General features: G+C 40.3%; 1 protein-coding gene across 1 annotated transcript in view; it reads left to right on the forward strand.

Annotated features, from left to right (window-relative positions):
- The window catches only part of LOC145784891 (fibrocystin-L-like), a 100597-nt gene that overhangs the window by 42333 nt on the left and 44471 nt on the right, over nucleotides 1–13793 (forward strand). Inside the window, exons 38-51 of the mRNA XM_082596729.1 lie at nucleotides 3852–3936; nucleotides 4208–4366; nucleotides 5717–5882; nucleotides 6167–6275; nucleotides 7162–7299; nucleotides 7736–7882; nucleotides 8694–8885; nucleotides 10050–10167; nucleotides 10323–10412; nucleotides 10862–10989; nucleotides 11148–11290; nucleotides 11508–11605; nucleotides 12519–12677; nucleotides 13176–13407. Coding sequence (XP_082452855.1) covers nucleotides 3852–3936; nucleotides 4208–4366; nucleotides 5717–5882; nucleotides 6167–6275; nucleotides 7162–7299; nucleotides 7736–7882; nucleotides 8694–8885; nucleotides 10050–10167; nucleotides 10323–10412; nucleotides 10862–10989; nucleotides 11148–11290; nucleotides 11508–11605; nucleotides 12519–12677; nucleotides 13176–13407 — 1964 coding nt within the window. The remainder of the gene's footprint in view (nucleotides 1–3851; nucleotides 3937–4207; nucleotides 4367–5716; nucleotides 5883–6166; nucleotides 6276–7161; nucleotides 7300–7735; nucleotides 7883–8693; nucleotides 8886–10049; nucleotides 10168–10322; nucleotides 10413–10861; nucleotides 10990–11147; nucleotides 11291–11507; nucleotides 11606–12518; nucleotides 12678–13175; nucleotides 13408–13793) is intronic.

A 13793-nucleotide genomic window follows, 5' to 3' on the forward strand; every position in this document is an offset into this window, starting at 1 on the left:
TTTTGAAGCTAGAAGTTCTTCTGCAGATATGTGAGGTAATTGGTGCGCTCTAAGTGTGGTGGTAGTCTGTCAGAGTCAGGTACCACTCTGATGATCGTCTTTTTCTTGAGTACTAACCACTTTGCTGCTCTCACCTCTCCCAGTGTCTTGTGTTTGCTGTCACGATAGATGTACCGGATAACAAATTTCTGCAAGTCATTGATGATTTCTTGTGTGACCGGGAGGATTGTGCCACAACTCTTAAGGAGGTTGTAAGCTTCTGACGATTGTTCTACACGGTCAACAATAGTCTTCTTGCCTACTCCATAAAAGCAGGAGTTATGATGGCATCCGGTAAGAACATGAAGTGGGATCAAAGACTGCGTCATTGCCTTATCACACAAACATCGAGCATTTATCAGCTGAGATTTGCGTTTCAAGCACAATAGTCCTGATAGTTGCCGAGCCACATAGGCTGCCTGAACATAGTTATCGGTATCCTTAGTGTCTATGACATCGTCTTCTGAATACTCCTCGGATCGCAGTTTACCATAGAGTGTGAACAGAGCTGTGTCTGCTTCGGCATTGGCGCATCTGAGATTCTGCAATACTTCATATGTGGTGAGATGCCTTGCTGGTTTGCCAACAACACAATATATGAGCTGAGTAGTGATTGTAAATGCCCTTTGTTTGAAGGCAGCCTCGATGAATGCTTGAAGGCGAACTTTATTCTCTGGCTTACTAAGAAGAGCATGAAAGTCTCTACTAAAATGAAATTTGTCCTCTGACTTCATAAACACATTGCGAATGGACTGATTTTATTGACGGTGTTGTCGTTCATTATCTTTGATGGAGAAGTCTTGCTCGTACGAGTCATTCACCAAGATAATACGTTCTGCATTCCTATGTCGGTTCAGGACAAAGTTTACACGTTTCTCACCATACTCTCCCCACGTTAACTTGGTTCCATCTGCTTTTTCTCTGTCTTCAGTAGTAGGGGTTGTTAGACGCCATATTAGTCCAATGTCTACTATTGATGTGTAAATATCATGGTAAGGCATGCATGTTCTTGTCAGTTTTTTCTGTACGTACGCATAGTACCATTTGCATTAAATATTGAAAGGCACTCATCTGTTACTCGATGCTGCAATAAGTCTTCGATGTTTAAGTCATCACTTGCCTCAACAAGTTTGATGACAGAGGAAAATGCCTTACTCTGCATTTCTTCAGTTGCCTCAGGTTTTCACGTCCTGTCTTCTCGATTTCTTGAGTTGCAAAATTACCTCTTTTACTACATGGTATTCGAGCAGTAAGGGACTTTGTTTTGGAATAGACTCGGTCTGATCTTCTGATCAAAAGGCTGGTACGGTCTGATCTTCTGGCTTTGGTCTTGTTCCGTCTGCCTTAGCTCGGGCCAATGCATGGATAACACCTCTCATTCTTTGAGGAGCTGTGTCCAGATGTTGGTCATCCGCTACCCTTGGTCTGATGGGTGGTTCACCTGTCACCACGCTTGACTGTTTTGTATGGTTCAACTCTTTGCATCTGGCTTTCAAGTTTTTTGAGACTAGCAGAGAGGTAGGAAGGCAAGGTGGTATTTACAACTGGTCTATCTTCAATCAGCGTGGGTAGATTTAACTCAGGCAGGTCTGGCTGGACAAACATGACATTTGTACGATGTGATTGGCCACTTCCAGTCAAAGTGTCACTTTTGAAGTCATCGTTGTCGATTATACATATTGCGGGTGTTCCTTCAGAAAGTTCAAATGGACACTCAGTTGAATGCTTCAGGTCAGTAACTGACCAGAAATCTCTAAGCATAAGTACATCATTGTAACTGATTCCCAGACCATCCTTATTTAATATGTCTACCATTTCTCTGCTCTTTGCCATACCATGTAGCAGTACATATAGGTTTGTCTCAAATGCAGTACGTCTTCCAGTGATGTAGCTGGTCAAAATAGATGCAATTGATCTGACTGGGGGCGTGTCATCGACTTCAGACTTGGTGGGGTGCTTTAACCAAGTGATGAGCTTCAAGAGGAGATCATTTAGGTCTTCATTTTCTAACTCATGTATGTATGGAGGAGGCCAAGGAATAGTTTTTGTTTTGATGATCTGATCTCTGAGTCTCCCAGCTACATTTTTCACCAGGTTATCGTCGCTTACACCTAGAGAGGATATTGCAGCCTCAAGATATGAACCTGCAGCTCTCGTATCATATACCAGTTCACTCACATTCTTCTGACCTCGTTCATGAAATGCTATGTCATTTCCGAATTCCTTGATCAGAATTTCCTTTAAGAAACTGGACTTTGCTGTGGAATAGTATCCATAATTTGAAGTAATGCGTTTGTAATCCATTAGTAGACCTTGCAGTGTACGAATTTCATGATTTTCAAAGATAACTTGACGGACATGATGAAAGAAGATTGCTTGGGCCTCTCGAAGATTAACCTGTTGCAGATGCTCTGTATTTTCATCAGACAAAGAATTCTTCAGAGGGTTGCTGACATAATTGCGCCAACATCCACGATGATAACGAATTTCCAATCCAAACGCCGTTCGACTGTCTGGGATAGATGCGAGTATAGGGTATTCAATCTTTCTCTTATAAGCTCATCTAACAGACAAACTGTATGCAAGTTGAACTGGTTTCACGCGTCTTCTGTTGACAGAAGCAAAAGTTTGGATTTGCCAGGATTACTGTTTTTTGTGGTCCCTTCATACACCACACACAGAGATTCTTATCATGAACCACCCCAGTACTAGAACGAAGCTTTTTAGGCACATTTTCTGGCAGTTGTTGACTTGAAGTTGATGCTTGAGCTTCTTCTTATTGTTCAGTTTTCCGTTTACGATTCTGTGCTTGCTGAATATAGCGATTACTGCTGACCTGGATGTAACATTTACTATGCATGTATAGGCCTTTAGGCCCCTTGTCCCCTTCCATTGCTGCATAGGCATGCTGAAATTTATCAAGTTCCTTACACCTAAAAGTCTTGCTTTTCAGATTCTCCCACTTTGTATCAGATGCATTGTCCATACGATCATCAGCTATACACGGTTGTTGACATAATATGCATTTTAATTCAGGCCCTGCGTTAGGCACATCACTTATTCTCTACTATCCATGCTTAATGAATCTTAAGCAATAAACCTGCAAAAAGTAAACAGAAATCTCAATCAGTCAGCATTCTTGGTTTACATTTTAGTTTCAGAGGATCCGTGACCGTGTTTACGATACGGTACCAAAGTTTTTCAGTTAATTTAAAAGCATCATATTTGTCCTGCAGTGATAGTGAATCTTAATACAGTAGGGGACCGAATACGTCTGCCATCTTGGATTTTGATGTCAAGAGGACTCTGAATCATGAATTATGCCATTCCATTGTGTTTCTGACACCAAAATTAGTGGGAATTGACATCTAAATTGTCATTTTTGGCCATCCACGTCAAGAAATAGAACTTTATCAGTTTTCCAAGATGACAGTGGCGGCCATTTTGAAAAACGTCAAAAATAACAACTTTCCCTCCATTTTCGCGAGGTATATGGGAGCTTATTTTTTTTAGTATCAATTGTCCTTGTTAAATCCACTGAGAAACTTTGGTATCCTCAACACGGTCACGGATCCTCTGAAAATGACTCTACTAATCGTTCAGTTAAAATTAAAACTGTACCAGTGAGCCATAAGTATTCCTTTCCATTGAATGGAGCGCTTCTTTCAAATTGCGCTTCATAACAAATGTCTAGAGTTGAAATGTGTTGTTTTATCTCACCCTTCTTTTGCTTGAAGAACTAACATTTTAACATTTCACTTATTAATATTTTAGGGAAGAAAACTTATTGTCAAATTACAATACTTTTCTAGATCAATGTCGCTGGGAAAGGATTAGCCGATGTGATACCCTCTTTCACATATTTGTTGACTATCACAAGTATATCTCCCAACGAAGGTATGAGAAAAGTTCTCTGTCACTTTCTTGTTATTGGTGTGAAAAGCGCCAGCGTCGCATTGTGACGCACGCTGCAAAGGAAATATTCCTACCACTGGACAGCGACGTATTTATCTTCTGACTATTGCTTGACTTTATGCTTGCGTTGCACTGAATGCACATTGTGCATGTAGGCTATGGTGGAGTGTTTAACCCATATTTTATGATATAGCTTAATTTGATTACGCTGACTGACATTTTACTGAATGAGAGTGACGCAATGTCAACTCAGGGAGCTACGGGGGAGGACAGACCGTCGAAGTCACCGGTAACGGATTCTCACAAAACTCTGTCATAACCATCTGTGGCAACATCTGTGAGATAGATGGCGCGTCCTTGGCCTCGACGAGTGTCATGTGCATCACACCAGCCAACGGATACCTTGCTGACGGTTAGTACTTTCAGGTCGGGAAAGGTCAGCAGCAGCAAGTGACTGATCAGTCTAGGGCCAGTAAAAGTCACTAAAGTCATATTTTTTTCGGTGGTACAGAAAGTTGTCAAACTGATAACAGTGAAACAACGACGTTGTTACGGGGGGGTCAATTTAAGAAGTTATAAAGTCATAAAAAGTCATATTTTCTGTTTCAGATCATAAAGTATGACTTTGCATTTTTACTTTAAAATGTGAATATTGAACCCTAGTAACTTCGTAAATGCAGTTCAAACAGCTGCTCCTGTAGACATTGAAATTTGGTAATTTGTGGATGAGGGAAGCAGTGAGAGTTCTCAAGCTGAGTTTTACGAAGCATTGGAAGCAACAGTTTCATTATTTTCTGTAGCCTAGTAATAGCGCTTGCTGTTTGATAGCCTATCTATTTGCATTGTGGCATCATCAGACTATCTAGTCTCTGAATATTATAAACACTTGCAGTAGGCAGCCAGTGCTGAGATCTTAAGAGCCAAGGGTAGGCTACTTTTCGAGCTCAGAGCTTTGACTCTTATTACTTAGTAGCTGGTTTAGTAGGTACATGCATTAAACATTTGAACTTTTGTAGTGATTTTCAAGTGAAACAGAAGTGTTTTGTTAGTTGTTCGAGTGTGTTGTTGTTTAAAATACATGTAAAAACTTACAAACGAGTTATTGATTAAGGAGATTAGCAAAAATTTGATGCTCTAAAAATAAAGTCATATTTTTCAATTTTTAGGTCATAAAAAATGGCCCTGCAGTGATCACCTATCAAACCCGGATGGGCAAAACCTCGCTACTAATAGAGTTTAGGCTTAGCAGGATATTACATCGGCTTGGGAACATACCAAAATGTTGTTGTGTGTTAGCTAGCCTAGCCTGTATTACACGTAGCAGTATATTTTGCTGAAACCATACAATGTTATAACTTTAAAATTTAAATGATTGGTTGAGGTTAGAGGAAGTGTGGCCTATCAATAGTGAAGGTGGGTTGTTATGGGTATCCCATGCATACTTTTGTGAATTTTCGAGACTATCTAAATTGTAATCAGGACACGTTTGTCACATCGTCATAAGTCATCAGTAAATTCAATAAAGTTTTAGAACAGCCACAGATGAATTTCGAACTGAATATTTCACAAGTCACCTTTTCATAATATTCTCTTTGGTTTGCAATTTTGGCTTGCATTGATAAACATGAAACGGAACCTTGCAGTAGGCAAAGCAACAAATTGCAGCCTCTGATGTGCAGGTAGGCTACTTGTACAAACCCTAGCGTGAACAAAAAACATGTCCATTGAAGTCATTGTAATTGATAATAATGCAAAAACGCAGGAACTACCGACTGTACAATCACAGTTGCTAATGGAGAAGATAGCTACTCAACGACGATATCATACCACTACCAATCGAGCATGACCCCAGAGATAACATCAGTAAACCCCAGCATAGGGGGCACAGGAGGGGGAACGTTGATCACTATCACAGGATCAGGTTTTTCGTAAGTTGTCAAGTCTTTGTTTTAATAACTCATGACATTTCCATAGTCGGCCAGACTTTGACTACAGTGACAACTTTCTCACTGGCGGCAAGTACGTTCCATGCAACGATTGTTTGGGCGCGATATCAACTTTACAAACCTATAAAGTAAAAAAAAATCATCAAAGGCGCTGCCTGATATTTTCCACTAGAGGTTAATTAAAGCACAGATGTATCTACTGGTCACAATTATTAACAAATCAGAAGATGCCATATCGCAACGATAACGCTTCTGCTCTTTTCTAGCTCGACACCCACTGTAAACATCGACGGGAGCACGTGTGATGTTGTGACAGCAGCCGACACCACGATTACTTGCACAACTAATTCCCACCAGGGTTCCATGCAGGCCAAGGTACGTGCTGGAGGTTATTAGCTTATAGGCTTATTTCATTCTTGCAGCATGAGCAGAAAAATACCAGACTCATTGACGGAGCTGCGTTAGCCCAGAACAGTTGAGCAAAATAAGGCCGGTCGAACGTCATGTTTTTTTTATAAGATTGTTTAGGCAACGGTTAGCTTTTAGGATTGGCTAAGATTAGATATTGTTTTCATAATTTTGTTTAGGCGGCATCACTGCATCAAACACATGCTGGCTTACGACGTTGCTGTTGAAATGGCATATTACATTATCAATTATTATTAATATGCTAACTTGTTAGGAAAAAAAGCTTAACTTAGCAAGCGAATGATTGTTAGCCTATAAAAATGATTTTAGTTCTTTTTTTATTTATCTTTCTATTTCGGAATATACGTACACTTCTCCAAATAATGTAATCCTCGCCCGAGTTTGCTTTCAAAAGTATATACCACCCCAAGCTGCGTCCCCGAGTGTTATAGAAGTTGATCGACTTAGTTTTTAAATTATTGGATATATTTAGTTGCGTCAGGTGAGTCGATCCAAGCATGAGATGCCCAGAGTAGGCTAAAGTTGAACGTTTTTCATACTTCGATCAAAGCTATTAGAAAATGGATGGATGCACTTTTGTCTTAGAGAGATGGCGAAGCGCCTCTGTCTTCAAAACTTGAAATTGCTTCTCCACTTTATATGGATCAACAAAAAGATTGCTTTCTACTTAAATAAGTTTTGCTTTTGCAAACAGTAACTTTTCGTTAAGAAAATCACGGTTAACTGCGACTTGGTAAATGTCCTTTTACTTCATTTGAAGGTGATTAACTTTGAGATGAATGAATGAAGTGGACCTTGAAACAATATAGAACAATGTCGTTCTCTTCAACAGGTAGAAGTCAATGTTGGATCAAAAGGAATCGCGACGCAAAATGCAGCAGACTTCTATTACATCGATCGATGGTCCTCCGTGTTCACTTGGGGAGGAACCAGCCTTCCGGTTGACAAGGACTTTGTCGTTATACAAAAAGTAAGGATTTGTGTGATAGTTTGGACATGGACAGGCTGCAATGATTCAAGATGCAGCAAAATATGCTTCTCTTTGACCTTTTATTAGATTGGCCGAGTTGAACGCTCGTGTCTGCAAGGACGTAAGCACATCTGCTTTCCATGGCGTGTAACGATATGCTATTTTTCAATGGCAGTATCCAAGTGTTCCATTCCTTATTCCAACTATTGCTTTTTGTACTAAATTTTGACATGCACTTTTAGATTAATCTCATAGTAATTGATAAGCGTTTATTTTAAGCAATAAAATACTTTGACAAGTAGGTGGGATTTGGTGAGCTTGTGTCAATCGGGTAGGGAATGAGATAGAGAATTGTTTGAGTGTAACTGCAATATGCGTCGATCTCGTCCACTTGTCATTAAAAGAATGTCTGTTTAAACACCAACCTTACTGTCAGGGCCAGACTGTACTCTTGGACACAGACACAGCAGTGATGACCATGCTGCTTATCGACGGAGGAGAGCTGATATTCGACGAGCAAGATGGTGCTGGAGTATCCTTGCACGCTGAGAACATCCTCATCACTAACGGGGGACTCTTGCAGGTGAGCGTAACTGTGAACCAATCCAGCTTTAACATCTCAAAGTGATCATACCACTTGTATTTCTGAAGTCCATGTGAACCTGACCAAGTCTATTCACTTGTTATGTTTAATCGTTTGATTGCATGGTGGTTGATGGATCGTTGTATAACTTAAAATTTACCTTAACATCGGGAAGCCAGAACTGAGATCGAGAGACATCAGCGTCTACTTGATGACTCATAGTAAATACTACGGTGGTTTAGTTGTTTTAACAGGCCAACCTGGACCCGTTAAGTTGTGTTTCTAATGTTGATTTTGGGCAATGTTCATAGTGGACCCTGATCACTTGGCTAGTAATTGCTAACTACCTGTTTGAACAGAATAATTTATTTTTAACTATACAGTTTCTTTCTGATTTACTTTTCACGCAGATGATATTATCAAGCCAACATACTTGTCTATTATCTTATGAAATTTGTGGCCACGTTATAATGTTCATGTGTTGTTGCTTTTGTTATTTTCTAACTCCAGCTGTGCTTCTGCGTTTACTGTGTCTTGTGGTGGACATAAATGAAATGAAAGTGAACTGAGAAATACTTATCTATCTGTAAACACGTCCGGTCCAAAACCAAAGTCATGCTTTATACTGTATTTTACCAAACTGCAAATTTTAGTTGGTTTCTTACGCAGCACAATTAATTATGAGACAGCTGCACCCGCGTAATTGGAAACGAAGAGCTTCAGGGATGTTTGGCCCAGTGGAAACAGCCTGAGATTGTTCATCTTATTACATAACCACAGTATGTTCTGTTGAAGGTATATTCTCACTCAGGTTGGAACGGAAGCTTCACCATTCATGAAGAAAGCTCAGATTGTGATGTATGGCAACTTGAGATCACCCGAGCTTCCCATTTACGGGGCCAAAACTCTGGCCGTGCGAAACGGTACTCTGGACCTACACGGGTTGCCGGTGGACAACACCTGGGCACGATTAGCGTCAACTGCTGAAGCGGGAGCGACAGAGGTGAAGAGCAATTTATTCATTTCAGTTGCTTGAAGATCCGTAAAATGATAGAGAATAAAACTGTTTGTGTCTATGACGGAGTAGGGGTCATGGTATGGTTTAGGGCCAAGTTCCACCTGGCACACGTTTCTGGCCGCCAAAATCATGTGTGATTAGTGAATAGTTACCACCCAAAGAAAACACAAAACACTGGACTCAAGTACAGGGGACAAAATGGTTTCATTTTCAATCTCGAATGTATTATTTCATCACTATCGTCATATAGGCCTGCAGCGCCCAAGAGTATAGCTTGCACTGTGGATGTGGCGCTATATGTTATTAGTAGGACGATTTTTTTTGTAACCTAAAAAACTCAAAAAGGTGACTTTAATTTTGCGAAAACAAGAAAACGAAAAAAATGGCAGCAATTCAACATAAAAAAGCATCTAAATTAGTTTCAATTTGTACTCAAATCATAATCACACTTTCAAATTACACAATGGACTGTATGTATTGTTTTACATTCTCTGGCAGGAAGTTTCTGTCAAATCAAACACGTTATAGCTGTTGCAGGGAAAACAAGTGACTAAATGTCGTTAACACAATTTGTTTTATCGAAGTAGAACAGTGCCATAACCATAGTAGAAGGTTTATTAAAAGTTTTGACACTACATAGAATGTAAATTCATCTCTCCAGTAGCAATGAAAGATAAATAAATAGGGGATTAGGCAAAAAATATGCAAAAAAAAGTGACCCAACAAATAAAAAGTAACTTAAAAAATCGGCCTGGTTATTAAAATTATGAAGTCTTAGAGAAATTAAACGTGACAACGGGCTTAGAACGTATCGTCATAATGATAATAATAATTTTCCACACTTGTCAAGAGTGTGTAGATTGTATGTTGACAATATAAAAGAGGGTAGTTGCTTCCTTCGTCGCGACTCCGTCTGTGCACTTTTTTGACGGCTTTCATGCACAGACAGCAGTAGGTTACGACGGGGAAGACCACCAAGGCAAATGTTTCGTACGTAGTCATACGCATATCTATAAATGTCTAGTTAGCACATTTGCTGTTGTGACGCGTATTTGTGAGGCGTTCATCAACATGTTTTGTGATTGCGATATTAGGTTCATTGTTACATCGGTGCAACGTGTCGAAACATGACAATATATTATCTTTCAGATCAATCTACAAATCCCCGTTGATTGGCGTGTCGGAGATAAAATCGTTATAGCGACAACTGGTCTGCGACATTCTCAATCAGAGAACGAAGAAATGGAGATCTCGGCCATATCGTCAGGTTTGTATGGGAAACATTTTTGTTTTGCATTTGCTTGTGTCACATATTTTTTATCAGCAATGACAAGCTTGCACCTGGGCTGCATTCATTACGTCTGGTGGAAGTCATACAGCAGTGCAGTGGGCAAGAAGCGCATTTTGATTGTTCATTCACAGATCAACGCACCCTGACTCTCACTGAGGCTCTGACGTACAAACATCTTGGCGTAACGGAAACTCTCGGAGGTGTCGACGTCGATTTCAGAGGTTGGTTGGTTTTACAACTCATAGAGTTGCTTTTAGCACATGAAGGTGTGTGTGTGTGTGTGTGTGTGTGTGTGTGTGTGTGTGTGTGTGTGTAACTGTGTATGTCCTATTTTAATCCGTGGCGTCCCCGTTACCGAAAGTGGCCGGATCCACTTCCACGGGCCGCAATCGCCTCCAGACCCTGCCTCTGCATTGACCCGTCCAAAGCATCCTCTCTTGTCAAGCCGACTTTGTTCCTTGCTTTACACCAATAGATAATATTGAAAAATGTTTTATACGAGAAAAGCATAAGTTGCAGAGAAGTTTAAAATTGTTTTCATTTTGCTTTATTTTTGCAATACACATTAATGACGTATTTGTGGTCACATGACCGTATCTGTGGTCACATGACCGTATCTGTGGTTTGGGATCTCACCAACCACCATGGGCTAACAAACCGTCTTCTCCAGCCGAGGTTGGCCTCTTGACCAGAAACGTCGTCTTCAGGGGCTCCGATGACCACGCCTGGCACGATGAGATAGCCAAGTGCAAGGAGGGCTTCAACACAGGGATGTTTGCCACGCAAACCTGCTTCCAGGTTAGTAGAGGATTTCGACACAAAGTTTTCCATTTTTGTTTTCTAAACCGCTTGCACAGTAAATTGATGAAGCTGAGTATGAACGGAAGCAAAGAAAGTACCCAATTGTTTAGTGACGCCATGAAACAATTACCTCGTAACGTTCGTTTGGTTTCCAGGGTCGATTTGGTGAGGAAGTTGGTTCGGACCAGTTCGGTGCTTCCATCATGATGCACTCCCAAGAACCAAGCTCCCCCTTTATAATGTCTAGGATCGAGAACATTGAAGTGACATACGCCGGACAAGCCTTCAGACTGGGACGGTAGGTCAGAAGTGTGCATCACGTCAAAACAAAGAAGAGAAATTTGTCAGAATGATTGTCATTTATCATCTTCAATCATCGAATTCTTGACGCCAATCATCAACATACACAGGATATGGTTTCTCTAGGTTATTGTGACTTGTATATTGTAAGTTTTTGTACATTGTTGGGCTATGCATTGTTGGCTATGCTGTTTGAGGTTTGCCATTATTTACAGGTACCCAATCCACTGGCACTTAATGGGAGATGTGCAGGGCATGTACGTGAAAAGCTGTTCCATCCACAAGACTTTCAACCGAGCGATCACCATCCACGGTAGGTGTCCCTCCAACGTGTTGTTTAATATGTTTTATTATTAGAGATTAGAAAGATGGAAGACAATGCAAAGATATAAAGATGAAGATTTTCAGTGTCGCTCTCAAGATGAAAATTTAAAGAAAAGTTTCTTCAGTTTGTTAACATTGGCGAGTACGTTAATTGCCTTAGAGTTAATCTTTGGTTGTTGGTAACTATTGTAATAAAATCTACGTCCTGCCGCGTTCAGTTGATAACATTGGTCTAGACAATTTTTGCTCTATGAACTTTGAAAACTGATTTAGAGTATCTTTGGGATGCAGAATCCGAATCTGATCTGAGATTTTGCCTATCACGTCAGATTTGTGAGATATGATAACAGCAAATTGTTACTTTTGTCAAAAGTGGAAGATTTGATGTTGCGTTTATCACACATACACATTGTGCTACAACCAGAAATCCAGGCCATGTGGTGCATAAGTAGCTGAAATACACCCACCAACTATAATTTTGATACCAATTTTTTTTCTAAGCAACATTATTAACAAGGCAGTAGTAACAAGCTAAAAGGGAGGCTAAAAGTATAACTGACCTCCTCTCTCCGTCAATGTTTTGCATGAAACCACAAAGATTTAAGCAGGTCTATGACGACGCTTGTTCAGTAACCTTATTTAGGCTGTTTTGGCCTGTCTAACACTCACCTTTCGTTATAGCACTGCATATGTTGGTGGTAAACGCAACGCCAAATCTTCCACTTTTGACAAAAGTAACAATTTGTGGTCATCATATCACACAAAACTGACGTGATTGGATAAATCTGACATCAGATTCAAATTCAGCACCCCAAAATTACTCTAAATCAATCTTCGAAGTTCATGGAGCAAAAAAAAAAAGATTTTTTTTTGTAGACCAGTGTTATCCTTTCTTCACACAGGGACGCACAATCTCCTGGTGGAATCGAACGTGGTTTATGACATCATGGGAGGCGCCATCTTCATAGAGGATGGCATCGAGACTGGCAATATCATCCAATACAACCTCGCCGTATTCGTACGTCAAAGCACGTCTTTGCTCAATGACGACATCACACCCGGTAAGCTGATTTCATCACTTGCATTATGACGTGTGTTGAAGCAATATAGCGATGACGTGTGATCATGATTCGGTAAACGCATCACTTGACGATGATCAGAATATTTCTTAAAGCAGATGGCATGACGTGATTGTAGCAGCAAGCGTCGATCGTATCAAGGCGAGGCGGAATGGAGTTTTATGCAGCTTTTTGAAAACGTACAGAAAAGTACCTTATAGGTCGACGGCATAAAGGTTCTTTACAACAATCTGCCAAAAGCCAGATCTCAGATAAACCTCATTGACCAAGAACCCTTGCAATTTTATCCGGTGTTTTCGTTTGAATGAAATGTTTTTTGCAAAATTTTCGAAACCACGTTCACCAGAAGTAGAACTAGTTGCTGTTTGTCAGCTCGTCGCATGGTTACGTTCCCTGGCCGCCACAAAACAATAAAGTCTGTTGTTTTGAGTTATTGGCAAAAATTCACAATGGATTTTGATGATGAGCTGTACTCCACAGCCGCGTACTGGGTCACCAATCCCGACAACATTTTACGTCACAATCACGCTGCGGGAGGAACCCACTTTGGGTTTTGGTATCGAATGCACAAGAACCCGGACGGCCCTTCCTTTGACCCCAACATATGCCAGCAGAACGTGGAGCTTGGGACTTTCGAAAACAACACGGTTCACTCTCAGGGATGGTTTGGACTCTGGATATTCCAAACTTACCATCCTATGGTCGGGGGAGGGTGAGAGTTCATATGACGTAATGCAGTGTTTCCCAACTTGTGTTATTGTAGTTATCTTCTTTTGCAGCAATGCTTTGTGTTATTAAAGCGTTGTTTAAATTTACTTGCATCACGCTGTTCTTTGAAAGAAAGAAATTTTCTTTAAAAAAAAGTTTGACCTGTAGCTTGTTTAAACAAGTTATTCAGACTTACTTGCAAACAAGTCTGTCATTTTTGATCGAGAGACAAACTCCTTTGAAAACAATTAATGCTGAATTGGAACTTTTACGCCCAATTTTATTGAATTTTTTGGTTTGGTTGGATTTGAATCTTTATCCTTGGACTGAAAAAGCCTTGGTAAGTTATTCCTGGTAGTTTCGGATACTTGTAGAGGCTTTTGACTCAGG

The sequence above is a fragment of the Aplidium turbinatum genome, chromosome 15, assembly GCF_918807975.1.
Source record: "Aplidium turbinatum chromosome 15, kaAplTurb1.1, whole genome shotgun sequence".
Lineage (NCBI taxonomy): Eukaryota > Metazoa > Chordata > Ascidiacea > Aplousobranchia > Polyclinidae > Aplidium > Aplidium turbinatum.